This window comes from Accipiter gentilis, chromosome 32, assembly GCF_929443795.1.
Source record: "Accipiter gentilis chromosome 32, bAccGen1.1, whole genome shotgun sequence".
In the NCBI taxonomy this organism is placed as follows: domain Eukaryota; kingdom Metazoa; phylum Chordata; class Aves; order Accipitriformes; family Accipitridae; genus Astur; species Astur gentilis.
In genome coordinates, this window is record NC_064911.1 from 1,903,242 (window position 1) to 1,916,840 (window position 13,599).

General features: G+C 39.3%; 1 protein-coding gene across 2 annotated transcripts in view; it reads right to left on the reverse strand.

Annotated features, from left to right (window-relative positions):
* Nucleotides 1-13,599, reverse strand: part of ADAMTS5 (ADAM metallopeptidase with thrombospondin type 1 motif 5) — a 315,489-nt gene that overhangs the window by 280,094 nt on the left and 21,796 nt on the right. For both annotated transcript variants that reach the window (XR_007510312.1, XM_049835156.1), the window contains exons 3-5: nucleotides 8,191-8,358; nucleotides 1,846-2,129; nucleotides 413-596 (exon numbers count right to left, since the gene is read on the reverse strand). Coding sequence is in view for 1 of the 2 variants with exons in the window: in XM_049835156.1 (XP_049691113.1) it covers nucleotides 413-596; nucleotides 1,846-2,129; nucleotides 8,191-8,358 (636 nt within the window). In the remaining variant the exon portion in view is untranslated. The remainder of the gene's footprint in view (nucleotides 1-412; nucleotides 597-1,845; nucleotides 2,130-8,190; nucleotides 8,359-13,599) is intronic.

A 13,599-nucleotide genomic window follows, 5' to 3' on the forward strand; every position in this document is an offset into this window, starting at 1 on the left:
ATTTCAGACCACGCTGCAAATATCATTATGCACATCTATTATTCCAATTTCTTTTTTACATAATTTTTAAGTTACGTCACTTCACCTCTTTACTTAGAACTGGCCTTCAAATCCTTCAACTGTTTTAGCTTGGAAATCTTCCCATGACATAATAAGCATTAAAGGACTACAGTTTGCATTACAGTTCATTTTCCAGGACTGAAATTTCTTTTCATTCAAGTGTCCTTTCTGTATGGCATCAGGGTGGGGATGGGGGAAGAATTACAGTATTGTATTAATGATGAATGTCTTGCCTTGGTAAATACATTTTGGAGAAACCTTTGCTGTTTCCTTTCACAGTAGATGTTCAATATTTACCATCTATGAACACAGAGGCTGGAGCATGAAGGCACTTTGGCACGAAGGCACTTACCATTTGCTGGGCAGGGTGCGACATTGCAGGAGCGGTAGATGGCCCTCTTGCCGGTGCAGTACCGGCCGTTGTTTCTAGGAGCTGGGTTATTGCAGTGACGATAAGCAAACTGCACTCCTCCACCACAAGTACGGGAGCACTGTCCCCAAGGACCCCAGGACCCCCAGTTACCATGGCTTGAAGCCTGAAATATATGGAATAGTGTGAGGTGAGGACATCATCCAACTATAAATAAAGGTGCTGCGTCTCAAAGACACTGCTAATGTTTTCCTCAATTGAAGGCAATTCCTTGGTCCTTTCAATCAGGGGTAACTGGTCTTAGGAGCCTTCTTTCTCCCAACAGAGTTAATTTCTGTTTTTTATCTGTACATTGCTGTCATCTCATTTGGCACTGCACATACAAAGGCAATACTAGGCCTTGCTCTGCACAGCTGCCTTCAGCCTGTTTCATGGAAGACACCCATGCACCAGAAATAGCACCCACAGTCTCATGTCCTGGTCTCTTATTTTTTGCTATTCCTACCAATAAGGCCCCTTAAACCAGCTCCAGGGGATTTGGCTCCCAGATTATGTTCATAAGGCTAATCTATGGTTAATTAAATGCAAATATTGTGATGTGTAGGTATTCCTCTGAATTACTGGCAAGAGATGGAGTTGTCAGATATAGTGTGCAACTCTGCTAAAATGGCTACCTAGAAGAAGTATTGCAACAGCATGTAGAAGTGTATAGTTCCATAAAAAAGGGCATTATAAGGACTGCAGCTTGATTTGAATGACTCTCATAGTTTGCAAATACCTTCACAAAGCTCTACAAGTCCATCTCTCTTCTGTGGGTATAACAGAAGGGGCAGTGCTACTGTCTACCCAGTAAATTTAGAAGTATCTGAACTATGCAGCTGACAGTTCTCATGAGCCTGGGGACTCTTCAGATGTATAAAGTTGACAAAGGGGACTCTGTCACTGGAGGTACAAACCTTTCCGCTCCAGAAATTATATTCTGGATGAACTCCATCCACCTTTCTCTTCACTAGAGTTAGGGCCCTGGGGCATTTCAGATGAGGGCTGTAAATTAAATTCACAGATTTAATTTAGCTCACAGTCCATTGCCAAGAAGTCAGGAAGCTAAGAATAGGTCCTTGACAATCTTTCTGTATGTCCTGAGACCTGACTTACTGAAGGGGCAAATCCTCTACTCTGAAGGGATGTTCCCAGTTTTCCAGGAATGAAAGCTTTCATACTTCAAGAAGAAAACAAGCTTCCTGAAACTCAGCAGTATTTTTCCTATATCCCTCACCAATAACACTCCAATTACATCTTAAAAATAAGGCAGCTTTCAATCTGACTTCCATGAAGTCCCTTTCACTCCCACAAAAATCAGCGCCTTTGAGGGTCATGCCTTCTAAAATTCCCTAGGGTCACAGCTGGTAACTTACTGAGTAGTATTTCTTCTTGGTTTTGTCAACACATTTTCCCTGGAGGCAGATCCTCCCTTTCCCACATGGTGTTCCCTCCACAGCAGGCAGCTTCTTAGTCAGACAAACCATCTGACCTTGGCGCACAACTGCACACCAGAGGCGAGAGCACACATCCATACCGGGACACACTGTGTATTCAGGTCCAAACGCCAGTTTGCACTGACGAATGGCATCGTAGGTTTGTCCTGGAAGCTCCTCAGGGCCCAGGATCTGCTTTCTCGGTTGGTCCAGCAAACAGTTACCTAAAAGAGCAAACCAACCTATTACTACTCATTTCCTAGTTTTCTGTGCAGTGCTGCAAATCTGTCATTCAAGTTAGGCAGACCGGTAATGACAGCGAACCTCAAAGGATGCTGATGTGAGTGGAAAGGCTGTCTGCGGCATCATCGGGTTTTGGACAAGGTCATACTATCGCAACTGTGTTCTCACCCCACAGCGCACCAGGTGTTGAGCTGCCTATTTCCAGTCTGAGGGTGTAAATGGTTTCCTTTATTTGAATTGACTCTGAACACATTCCACTCTATTTATCAGTTTGTGATTTAAGGAATGACCAAGACTCACTCAGCAAGTAAGCAAAGTTGTCATTTGAATTTTGAGACAGAACGTCAGAAATGGTAAAGCTTCTAAAGGGGTGCCAGAAAAATCACAATAACCAGACATGTAGCCAATGAGGCACTTGGGAAGAAAAAAAAAAAAAGAAAAAACCCCCAACAGATCAAGGGAAAAATATAAGCTGTACATCAAACTTAATGTTGGTGGTAAATCTGGACTGGGCTTTCCTTGTAAGGAATGAAACTTGGCTGCTTCTGGAATTAGTTTGAAGAGGGCTATCCATTTTATGAAAAATACGTAAGTAACAGAAAGAAAAGAAAAAAGTAGCATAAACATAAATATTTGTATATGTGTTTTGAGATATATTACAGCGGTCAAGATTTGTCTGGCACACAAAAAATGAGAATTCACATTTAGGTTCTAGAGGATCTGCTGATAGGTTTTTATTTTTAACTACTGAAAACCTCTCTTGTTGACATGCAGAACTATTTATTCAGTGTAACCTCTTTTACACTTCACGAAAGGGCTATGTGGTCTGGGCAAGCCTCACTTACCCTTGGCCAAAATAGCTTACCACAATTTACCTCACTTTGGAACCTACACCAGTATTCTTCAGCTGGATCACAGGTGAAAAAAGGCTATCTATAAAAAGCTCACTATTTACACAAAATGGAATAGAATTTCAAGCTATGGCAGTAAATTTAAACAAACCAAATACCCCATCTCTCAATGGCTTGGGTTTTCCCTCCAGAACACACACTTACTGCAACTGGTTGTTTTTTTTCTCTAAAAACTAAGGCCAATTAGCCAAAACAGCCAAAAATTCTTTCTGCATCATCACTTCCTACCAAAAAATTCTCTGTCTTGTTAAACCTGTTCTATTTGTCCTTTGCTGACCATGATTTACCCTAGTCTTATCTTTAATCTGGATTATGCTGACTTTTTTAATGCAGACAAGGTGTGCCAACACTAACCGAGCAGCTGAGTGCCATGAGATAAAGATAATTAAAAGTACTCTAGTATTCGAAGCCTGTTGTAGTGTAAAATATTAGAGACATGGTGAGGAGTGAGGAAGCACAGATTTTTTTCCTGGAGTTTCTGAAAAGAACATAATTGGCAAAAGTTGCTGTCAAAAATACCCTTTGTAAAAGGAAACAACAGTGGAAGCCCTACTTCATATACCTTGTGATGAGGGAGGAAGCTAGTACAGTGTTAGGGCAGTGATGGGAAGGCACTAGCATGTCAACAGTCACTAGTATACACTACCGTTGTGTATATACTGCAGTTTATCAAACTCCCAAGTAGAACTGTTATTCAGTATTTTAAAACACGGTAGTAACACTTAACTTCACCATGACACACACTGCTGCCCATCACTGAGATCTACCATGACTGACATGACTGGAAATATAAATTTAGAGAAAAAAGAAAAAAAAAAGTCACATCCTTGCATATACTTGATCTGTCAATTATTTTAGTTAACACCCATTTGAATACCTTTCACATGTGAATAACAAACAGGTTTCACAACCTTACATAGAAAATATAGCATTTTTTCACCTTGAGAACACAGGGGAATGAGATCCAAACTTCTTCTTAACCAATACTGCTCTGAGGAAACACATAAAATTTCTATAAAGCCAGGTGTTCCAGCAGATCTCACATGATATATTCAAAACCCCCTAAGGATTCCCCACAGGAAAAAAAAAAAGTCTTTACATTTATAGATAGTAGCAGTGTCTATGTTTAGACAGGTTGCAATGAAGTGCAGTGCAATGAAGTTTTTAGCACCAGCTGCTCCAATCTCCTACTTGCAATAGTCAGAAAAGACAGAGTTAAGAAGTTGGAGAATGGTTTGCCCTGGGCCCCCTGGCTGAGAGGGCCAAGAGGGCTTCAATTCACTACATTACATTGCAACATACAGAGCACTTATATACTGCTATTCTCATTTTTTGTCCTGAGTACCAAAGAACATCTGTGTGTCCTGGAACAGAGCAACATTGTTGGCTGGTGACAGTGTTAATTAAGCCATCTCATTATCTCTCCTCAATGCTATGTGTAATCTATCTTGGAAGAAAAAAAAGGCAGAATAAGATCTGTGCAGGAAGCAGATAACCAGGATATAAATTAATTAAAATAGAAATAGTCCTTGTTTCAGGTCGTACAGAGCACCGAGCACTCTGACTAAACACAATAAATCGCAAGCAATCATACCACAGCCTAGTGGTTGGCATGACAATAAAGGCAATTAGTACCTTAGGAGAGGGTTGGCTAAAAGCAGATGGAAATAAATGTCACTGTCTTCTGGACACTAACTGAGCCTTTTCTTCCTAAATGTCAAACTGCTGTCTGGGGTCATCTCATGGGTGTAAAACAAATGGTGATATCCTGACAATATATGCTTACAATTCTTAGCGTGGGCCTCAGGAGACAGGGAATCAGCACCTTGATCCTCCCCAGACCTCCTGGTTGACCTTGGACAAGACATTTATATGGGGATTTATTTAGCTGACTTTAACTGTATGTAATGCTGGTATCTGCAATTCAGTCAGCTGTCAGATGTTTCACTACTCAGGCAAATGAGTTTATGGTTTAATTCAGCACCACTAATGCAACCGATGAGATCAGTCAAACCACTGATGCCATTGATTAGAGCCCTCTGCGCTATGATGGGAACTTAAATACCCAGTTTAGGAATAACTACCTACATAGTAAATACCCACGTTTTATAAGATGAGTCTGCTCCCCAATATCACTTTCCAAATTTAGAAAATAGGAACATTAGTACCTGACAAAGTGATTTTAAGGAATTAGAGTCAAGACTGTGATGTTTTCTATTACAGCAGCATGGGGTGAATATCTAAATCTATATGGGAAAGTTACTTAGAGCTTTGATAAGACATTGACTGTTCTTTTGTAATGGAATACTGCTCACAGATCCAAACTTCTGGACTTCATTCACATTTCATTATGCTTACCCATAAGGAGCAGCAGATGAAGCACTTTATTTATTTCCTCACACCAATGCTGCCATGCCCTGTTTGTCACAAAGCAGAATTCATATGCTTATACCCATTCAGTCCAAAAGCCCAGTGCAAACTGCTTACGCTGCCTATCAGAGAATGGGAGACTGTCCTCTTGTTCAGTGTTTCCCACATAACCTTCCTGTGACTATGCAAAGTCTGGTTACAAACAGCCTAAAAGAAAGCCTGATATCTGAATAACTATTCTTTTGTTGCAACTGCTATTTTGTGCCTTCCTTATCTACATTATGCCTGCAGCACTGCTCAAAATTACACCTGAATGGTTAAGGTTTTTTTCCTCTGCCTAGCAGCACCTGAGAGAGAGAGGATTTTCTTCTTTCTATGGGAAGATTGCAGGAGAGCTCCTTCTTGAAAACAAAAAGGGAAAACACCACAGCTGCATGACAGTACATCTGCCCCAGCTAAGGAAAATAATGAGCAACCCAAAAAGCAGACACATGCTTATTCTGAAGGAAACACAGAAATATGGCATGTTTGCACTGCTTTATCATCAGCCCAAAGAAGTCTGACAAGCAGCATCATGCTCTACTAGGATCCTGTGGTTTCTGGTACACGCAGAGTACATTACAAATGGGAATTATGGAGCTATTGATTCATTCACTGGCTGGAAGAAGAAAATAAAACCAGAAGTTCCCTTCCCAAAATAACGCATGTCCTTTCAGCACAGTAATTTGAAGAAACTGCAGTTTAAATCATTCACTTCCATTTTTACTTCATAGATAGTGTTTGTGTTAAGACAAATCTTTGATTAAAAATAAATAACTGAAAAATTATAAACTTCAACACAAAAAGAAGACTGTTACTTAGAAAAGGTCTATGAAGGCCTGATCTATCAGGAAAAGAGATTCCCTAAACATTGTATATTTGAAATCATACAAATAGCACCAGTAAAAAATGAATTCCCAGAGGACTATGGACCTCTATGATGAGAGGTTCAAATCTTCTATGAATTATTTCATCATATCAATAATTCTTTGAGACTACATGCCTGAGTGATAGCTACTCATGAGTATCAGAAAGAACAATGTACCCTAACCCATGCATTAACAGATTGACAGATCCTAAGCCCTTTACATGCAGCAAAAATTACATGACTTTGTGGAAAGTGTCAGCAGTTGAGGATTGCCAGACTTCTTGTACAGGAAGTCAGCACTCACAATGAACAAGGAGACCATAATGCAGCTCTGAGTGATGTGAAGCTCCTACCCACTTTTACTGAAAAAAACCTGGCAGAGTTATATTCTTAGACCTGTAGGACTGACTGTCACAGCCCCCCATCACTTCCACATTGAGACTGGGTCCAGCTCATGGATAAGGGTCCAAATTTCAAGCATCCCCCCACGTACAATCAAGCCAAAGGTGAGGTGGGTGGGAGAAATTATCTTTTTGCTTTCTTTATTGTTGGAGGAAGTAGCTAGCTGGATGCATAGTAAAGAGAAGAAGTCGGGTTACAAAAAAGGGAGAAAATGAGAATGACCTTTCTACTTGCCTGCAGCAGGAGAGGAACAGAAGAAGAGAGATAGTTCAGAGTTCCTTGCGCTCTCTAAGAGGTCACTCATGGATGGCGAGGGAGGTCCCTTTTTTTTACCACAGTGAACTGTACTGTACCTAAGTAACTAAACTCAAAAAGGAAAGTTCTCTTCATATGTGGAAACTAACTTGGTAATATTAAGTCAATGCCAGAGCAATATGGACCATAAAACACGACAGTACAGATTAATGGATCTAATAAAGTTGAGAGAAAAAATGAAGTCATTCTCCAATAGAGGAAAACAGGAGAAAATATTTCAGAGCACACTGAAATTAGGCAACAAAACATTTAAAAGCAAAAAACCCTTTACATTCAGCAGACATACCATACTTTTTATCCATAAGCATTTCGGTTACCATAACAACTTGATCCATTCACTCAATTATGTCATTTTTATCTCAGCATTTTGGAATTTGAATGGTTTGTTTAAGAACCACAGTTGCTTTGGGAGCACAGTGAAGACTTTAAAATTCATTAAAGGGTGAAGACTATGGGTTTTTATTATTACTTTTGGAAAATACAAGTTTTGCACTTATTCTCCAAAGGGTAAATAACATATTTAACAAATATTAATTACATGACTTGGAAGATAAGCTCCTGGGGCAGAAGTAATCTTTTATTATATACAGCACAGAGGAGTCTTAATTCTTGCTTACAGCCCCTCTACATAAACACAATAAATACAATGGCATTAGAAATGTAATAAATATAATAGCATTATAAACATAATACATGTCATTAATAGTAACAAAAACACATATACTCTGCTTACATCTGTAGTCTAACGTTAAGTAGACCATACCACCCATTTTAATTTCTGTGAGGAAAAAGCCATTTCCTTGTGTCCTCTGTTTAAGTACTCTCTGAGCTCATATCTGTGACATTTGGGAAGACAAGACTAATTTCATGCTTTTAAAAAAACCTCTCCATGTTCCAAACCAAATTAATGCCAACACACTCTCCATCAACTCTTTCTTTTCTCTTGCATCTGACCCATGCAAAGGGAGGGTGAGACTCTGCCAGCTTTTTAGACCTTTGCCTTTTTTTGCAAGCACTTCCAAGATAGTCCTGAAGATGAGCAACAAATGAACAAACTGGTATGAAATGTTCTTATTAAAAAAAACAGATCACTGTAAAAACTAACATGTAGCTGACACAAGGTGTGATAATACATACCATGACCATCATCGAAAAATTCTGTTATAGTTGCTGAAGTGCATTTGGACCAGGGTTTTGAAGCATCAATGCTAGTCAGAATGGAGGACATCAGGCGCTTATCTTCCATGGAGCCGAAGTTCTCCTCACAAAATTTGGAGTCATCATGGGAAAGCCCAAGCAAGTGCCCTATAGAAATGAAACAAATAAATAAAATTATATGACTATCCACAACAGAGTTTAACAGCTGGAGCTCACAGTCAAGATAAATGAATTGTATAATTCACTCTCAAATTTTGAACAGTAGCCCGAAGCAGGCCACTTGAAACATGGTATCTCTGCTTGCAGGCAAAAAAGCTGTGACAGTTTACACCATTACATATAGGAAGGAAATAATGCCATCAGCTGACATGTCATTGAACTGTGCTAACTGAAACCTGATGAAGATTAAAGTGAACTGTATTCATTTGTGTTAGTCAACAATTTAGTTCTTACTGTTTTTCCAAATCATCTTCAGCAAGAAAGACTAATATTTTAAAGATGTTCTGCAACTGTCTAGAACGGTGCTACAATGTCTTTCTAAATGGACAAAAATGCTAATATTTATGGAGCAACTAAACAAACTGTATATAAATTCTTAAGGTGCAATCCTCACTGAAGTGCAAGTACCCTCTACAATACATCAAACAATCTGAATAATTTTTTCAAATATTTCTCTTCCATGTAAAGAGTCTTGTTTTGTGGGAGGATGCTTTTTAGTATTGTTTTGGTTAGGATTTTAGTTTTCCTGGGTTTTATTTTTAAATTTATATGGTATTGGATATTTATACTCCAGAACACAAAATAATGTGCACACAAAGCAGCACATGATGGAACTTGTAAAAATCCTTAATGACCAGGGGAGTTCAGTCCAGTGCTAGATGAGTTCTTCTAAATGCGACAGCAACTTTTTCTGTAGATCAGTGATCCCCATCTTCTCTAGTCTCTGGGCAACAATAATAGATTGCAGGCAACACACTTTGTTCCCTCTGTAAACATCAGGTTTAACTTTAATTTCCATGCCCACACTGGATTATTTCACAGCCAACTTACTATGCAAGAGGTAGAAGACTGAATGGGAACCAAACCTGCAGGGAGCTCAAGCCTGAACTTAACACTCACAGTCTTCATCCTAGGCCAGAACATGATTAATCAGACATCCAGGGCCAGACCAAGAGTGTTTTAATGATAAGGACAAAGATCACCCATCAAAGCCACTGCAGAGAAATAAACCTGATGCCCTCAAATAGCAGCTGAAGAGACACATTGTATTATTCTGCAATAACTAAAAGCCTTCTATGTACTATCAGCTTCATGTTTTGGTATAACTGCTGTAGACTAGCAGTAAGGTGTGTAAAGTGACACAAGTAGGGACACCGATGGCAGGATATCATAGTCTGATATCCATAGTAATAGGCATGACAACAGCAATAACAATAATAATACCTACAATACAGGCTGGGAAAGAAGAAAATCAGCAGCTTTTACCTATTTGCCTTACATAAACTTGCTGTTACGTTGTTTTCATCGCAGCACTCCCTGCTGAGCTGCATCTGAGATTAGAAAAGTAGCTATCTGACCAGAAGTCTGTGTTAAGGCTGCAGGAGATCAGAAATCAGGATTTCTGTCCCATGAGAGAAGCCAAGGTATCACCTGGCAGCCTTACTCACATGCTGGCTTCCTGACCTAAGGATGGAGCTACAGTAAAAGTGACAAGGGGACCTTGATCTGTCACTTTTAGTTGTACCAGCGATGACTGACAACAGCCAGTCTGTCTTATGCAGATACTGAATCTCCACAGGAGGGGAGGTGGGAAGAGGGCACTTCTCTTTTTTCCTCTCTTCCCCTGATGTGCACAGATTTACCAACGTCATTCAAATACAGCTACTATTTGAATAAAAGGTCCTGTATAAGGCCTTGTAAGTATTATAAATGCTAGTAAGAATTTATTCAAGGAAGCTGATTTAACAGTGATGGGAGTTAATACTCCTTTCCCTCTTACTACTGTTGCTAATTGCTATTGCAATGCTATATCAAAAGTACATTGCTGCAAAAACATAATGAATCAAACTTTCTTATTGAAGTCATGTCTAAATTACTGGTGTGTTTTACATTCATGATTTGGGCTTATTTTTTCTGATAGGTAAAACCACTTTCCTTTGGCAATACTTATTATATATGGGCCAGTAATGTTATTCCTACTCTGCACTGAGACATGGCTGAGTATCAGTAGGTACATGTCAAGTTTCAATCTGATATAGCACTGCATAAATACTTGCTCTGAAGAGATGACAACATCTTTGTTTTATTTAAGCCAAATGCTGGTGTTGAGCAAAATAATTCACTAGTAAGATTATTATCTCAAACCGACACATTTCTCTGACGGAGTAACCAAATAATCAGTGCATCACTTCTAACCTATAGAGCAAATTCTGTGGAAGTGTCACAGGCTAAGCGTTTAATAAATCAGCAGCTACTGTGCCAATGAGGACTACCTCTGACTTTGCCAAAGTCCTAGACGCCGATGATGAGTGTCTTCAGGAAAAGCAAAGATGATGTTATTTTTGGCTGCCGCTCTATACAGTGTTATTGCTAAGCTTGTATTCATGCTAAGCACTGAATGGCACCAGGTCACACCTCGTGTCTGACAACTATGAGCAGAGCTGACAGGTTAATGAACCTCAACACACGCCTAGTAGTAATATAACTAGAACCATTTTCTGCTGACATTAAATAACTCATTGTAGCACGTTTCACCAGCATTCTGCTACCTTAAGCAAACATTTCCTAGAGAGGGCTTAAGGCCTTTCCTCTAGCTTCTGTTGATGGACCCCTCAATATGCGGCTCAGCTCCCCATTTAAATCAGGAGTGCACACACTCTGCTTTGCGGAGCTGTTCAGGAGTTTCAGCCAGTTTCTTCTATTTTACTTGTATCTGTGCACTTGAATATGCATACACTACCAATCAGTCAAACAGAAATCTTTGTAAAAAATTAGCACAGCAAACAAGAAAACACCATGCTGGTTAGACCTAAGCCTCACTATAGCAATCTTCTCTGAGACAACTTGTACGCTTAAAGGTTGCAGGAAGAATGCCTTTGTATTCAATGTCCCAAGACTGCTCATAGTCACAACACTGCAGGAAATTACTTCACTGCAGCATGCTTGTGACATAAGGTAACGAGGTTCTGTCAGTGAAAAAGTAGTTTCATTTCTAAGTCATTGGACTTGGTACTAAACAGCTCTGGGTAAATAATAAAAGCTGGAGAATTGGTCAGAAAGTTTGGTTGAGTAACAGCACATGGCACACAATGCACAGTGCACACAGTGCAGGGTATGAATAATCATTGGGTGCAAACCAGCAATTTGAGAACTTAATTTTTCAGACTGGTCAACGTTTTATAGCACCATTCAGAACTACCCAAAACTCTTGTCATATGAAGGATTCAGTCCTGCAGTTCAGAATTCAGGTTTCTTAACCTTAACACCCTCTGATACCGCTCTGCAACACTCCACCCATTTAGGACACAACTTTGCTCTCTATACAATCCCATTCTTCCATAACCATACTTCACCTTTCACAACTTTTTCATCTTACTTGACAGACATCCCATGTGACCACGTAATAAAAGACTTAATACAGTGTAGATACGTACAGGTCCCATTAACTCTGATGCTTCTGAATGTGCAACTTGGACACTTCTGAGTTTCTCTGCTACCTATGACATTTTTTTAACACAGAGTTTCTGTGTCTAAGTTCCAACTTGCACCAACTTCATCGACCCTGGATTTGGAAAGACTTCTTTGCGTTTTCTACGTGTGTTTTTCAGCCCTGGCTCCTCCTGCAGTGCAATCTGTAAGCAACCTGATCTTAGACTACCTACTGTCAGAGCAATGTGGTCACACCACATCAAACTACGAAAATCCTACAGCCAAGCAATGTGAATGCCCCTGGAGCAGTCCAAGGAGTATACTGTGCTTTAGCTTGCTCCTGGCTTCCCTGCCTAAAGATGGTGTAGTTTCCTTCCCTCTCTACTCTGACAGACACGTTGACTCCGCAGAGAATGTAACCGCTGAACTGTGGACTGAAATTGTTCTTCTTCCTTTCTTTTTCCTCCTTCATATAGACCAAAAAACCCAATAAAATCCTTCAGATATGAAAAAGCTTGCAGACAAATTTCAAGCTCTTCACTTTGAGCACACTGACTGAAAAGTTCTTCCATAAGATGATTGCAAATTACTCTCCCTCTCAGAAATGGCTGGACAGTCTCTGTGGAGAAGTTCAGAGTAAATAAATGAAATGCTTCTCAGACAACTATTCAGCACAGAACATTTCATCCCCAAAACAGGGTCATCTTCTGGAAAGTGTCAAGCTACTGGCTTCACCTTTAATTAGAGTGCAGCATAACTTCTATACTTTACAGTGATAAATGGGGTGAACTGAGGACATACCTCATTAACAGTGTCTACTTTGTCATGTTAAATAAGGCCATTGTTCTAATGCATGATGAGAACTAAGTCACTTACTTGGCAGCCTTCAGGTTTTTGAGGAGAAGCTTCCCCAAGTATTTGTGAATCTCTCGTTATTTTAAAATTTTTCAAAAATAATTTAAAAAAGTCATGACAAGGAAAGAAGCAGTAAGTAGCAAATAATTTCCAAAACATATAGTTCTGATTGTTGGTATCTGAGCTTCTAAATCAGCCACCAGTGACGTTAGTGAGGATAATAGCTGTTTATAGCATTAAATATATGGATTCTAGCTCTCCATACCGATTTGCCAGTTATACTGATTTCCCAGTTAACTTTGTATGCATCCTTAAAAACACTGCGAATACAACTTTCAAAGAATTTTATGGAACTAAAATTCCTAATTCTTATCACAACCTAAATCTCTCTCTGTCCTAACTTTGCCTTTTAAGGCATTCTGACCAGACTTAAAACAGATAAAAGCATATAAGAAACTTCCAATGACTCTTACAACTGGTTTTGCATTTCATTAAAAATAATCAAAATTCAAAATATCACAGCAATACGTAGTCTCTAAGTACTGCCTAGCTAAGGTATGCTCTTTTTAGCAGAGAAGTGAGAGCAACAAAGTACTTCTACACCTGTGGCCTTTGTCCTTTTGCATAAAGAATTAAAGAAGGAATTAAAGAGTTAATAAAAAGAATTAATAAAAAAAATTAAATTTAAAGAATTAAAACACTTCCCTTCCTACTTGAAAAGTCTGCTCCCCCCATTGTATGCATGAACATGCTGGTATTATCATACATTGCTCAGGTCATTATGGTGGTTTCTGGCATTTACCGGTGGGGTATGTACATACATCCTGTATGTAAGCGTAATTCCAGAGAAAGCTTTGGGCAAAAGCAAAGACTTAAGGAACACAA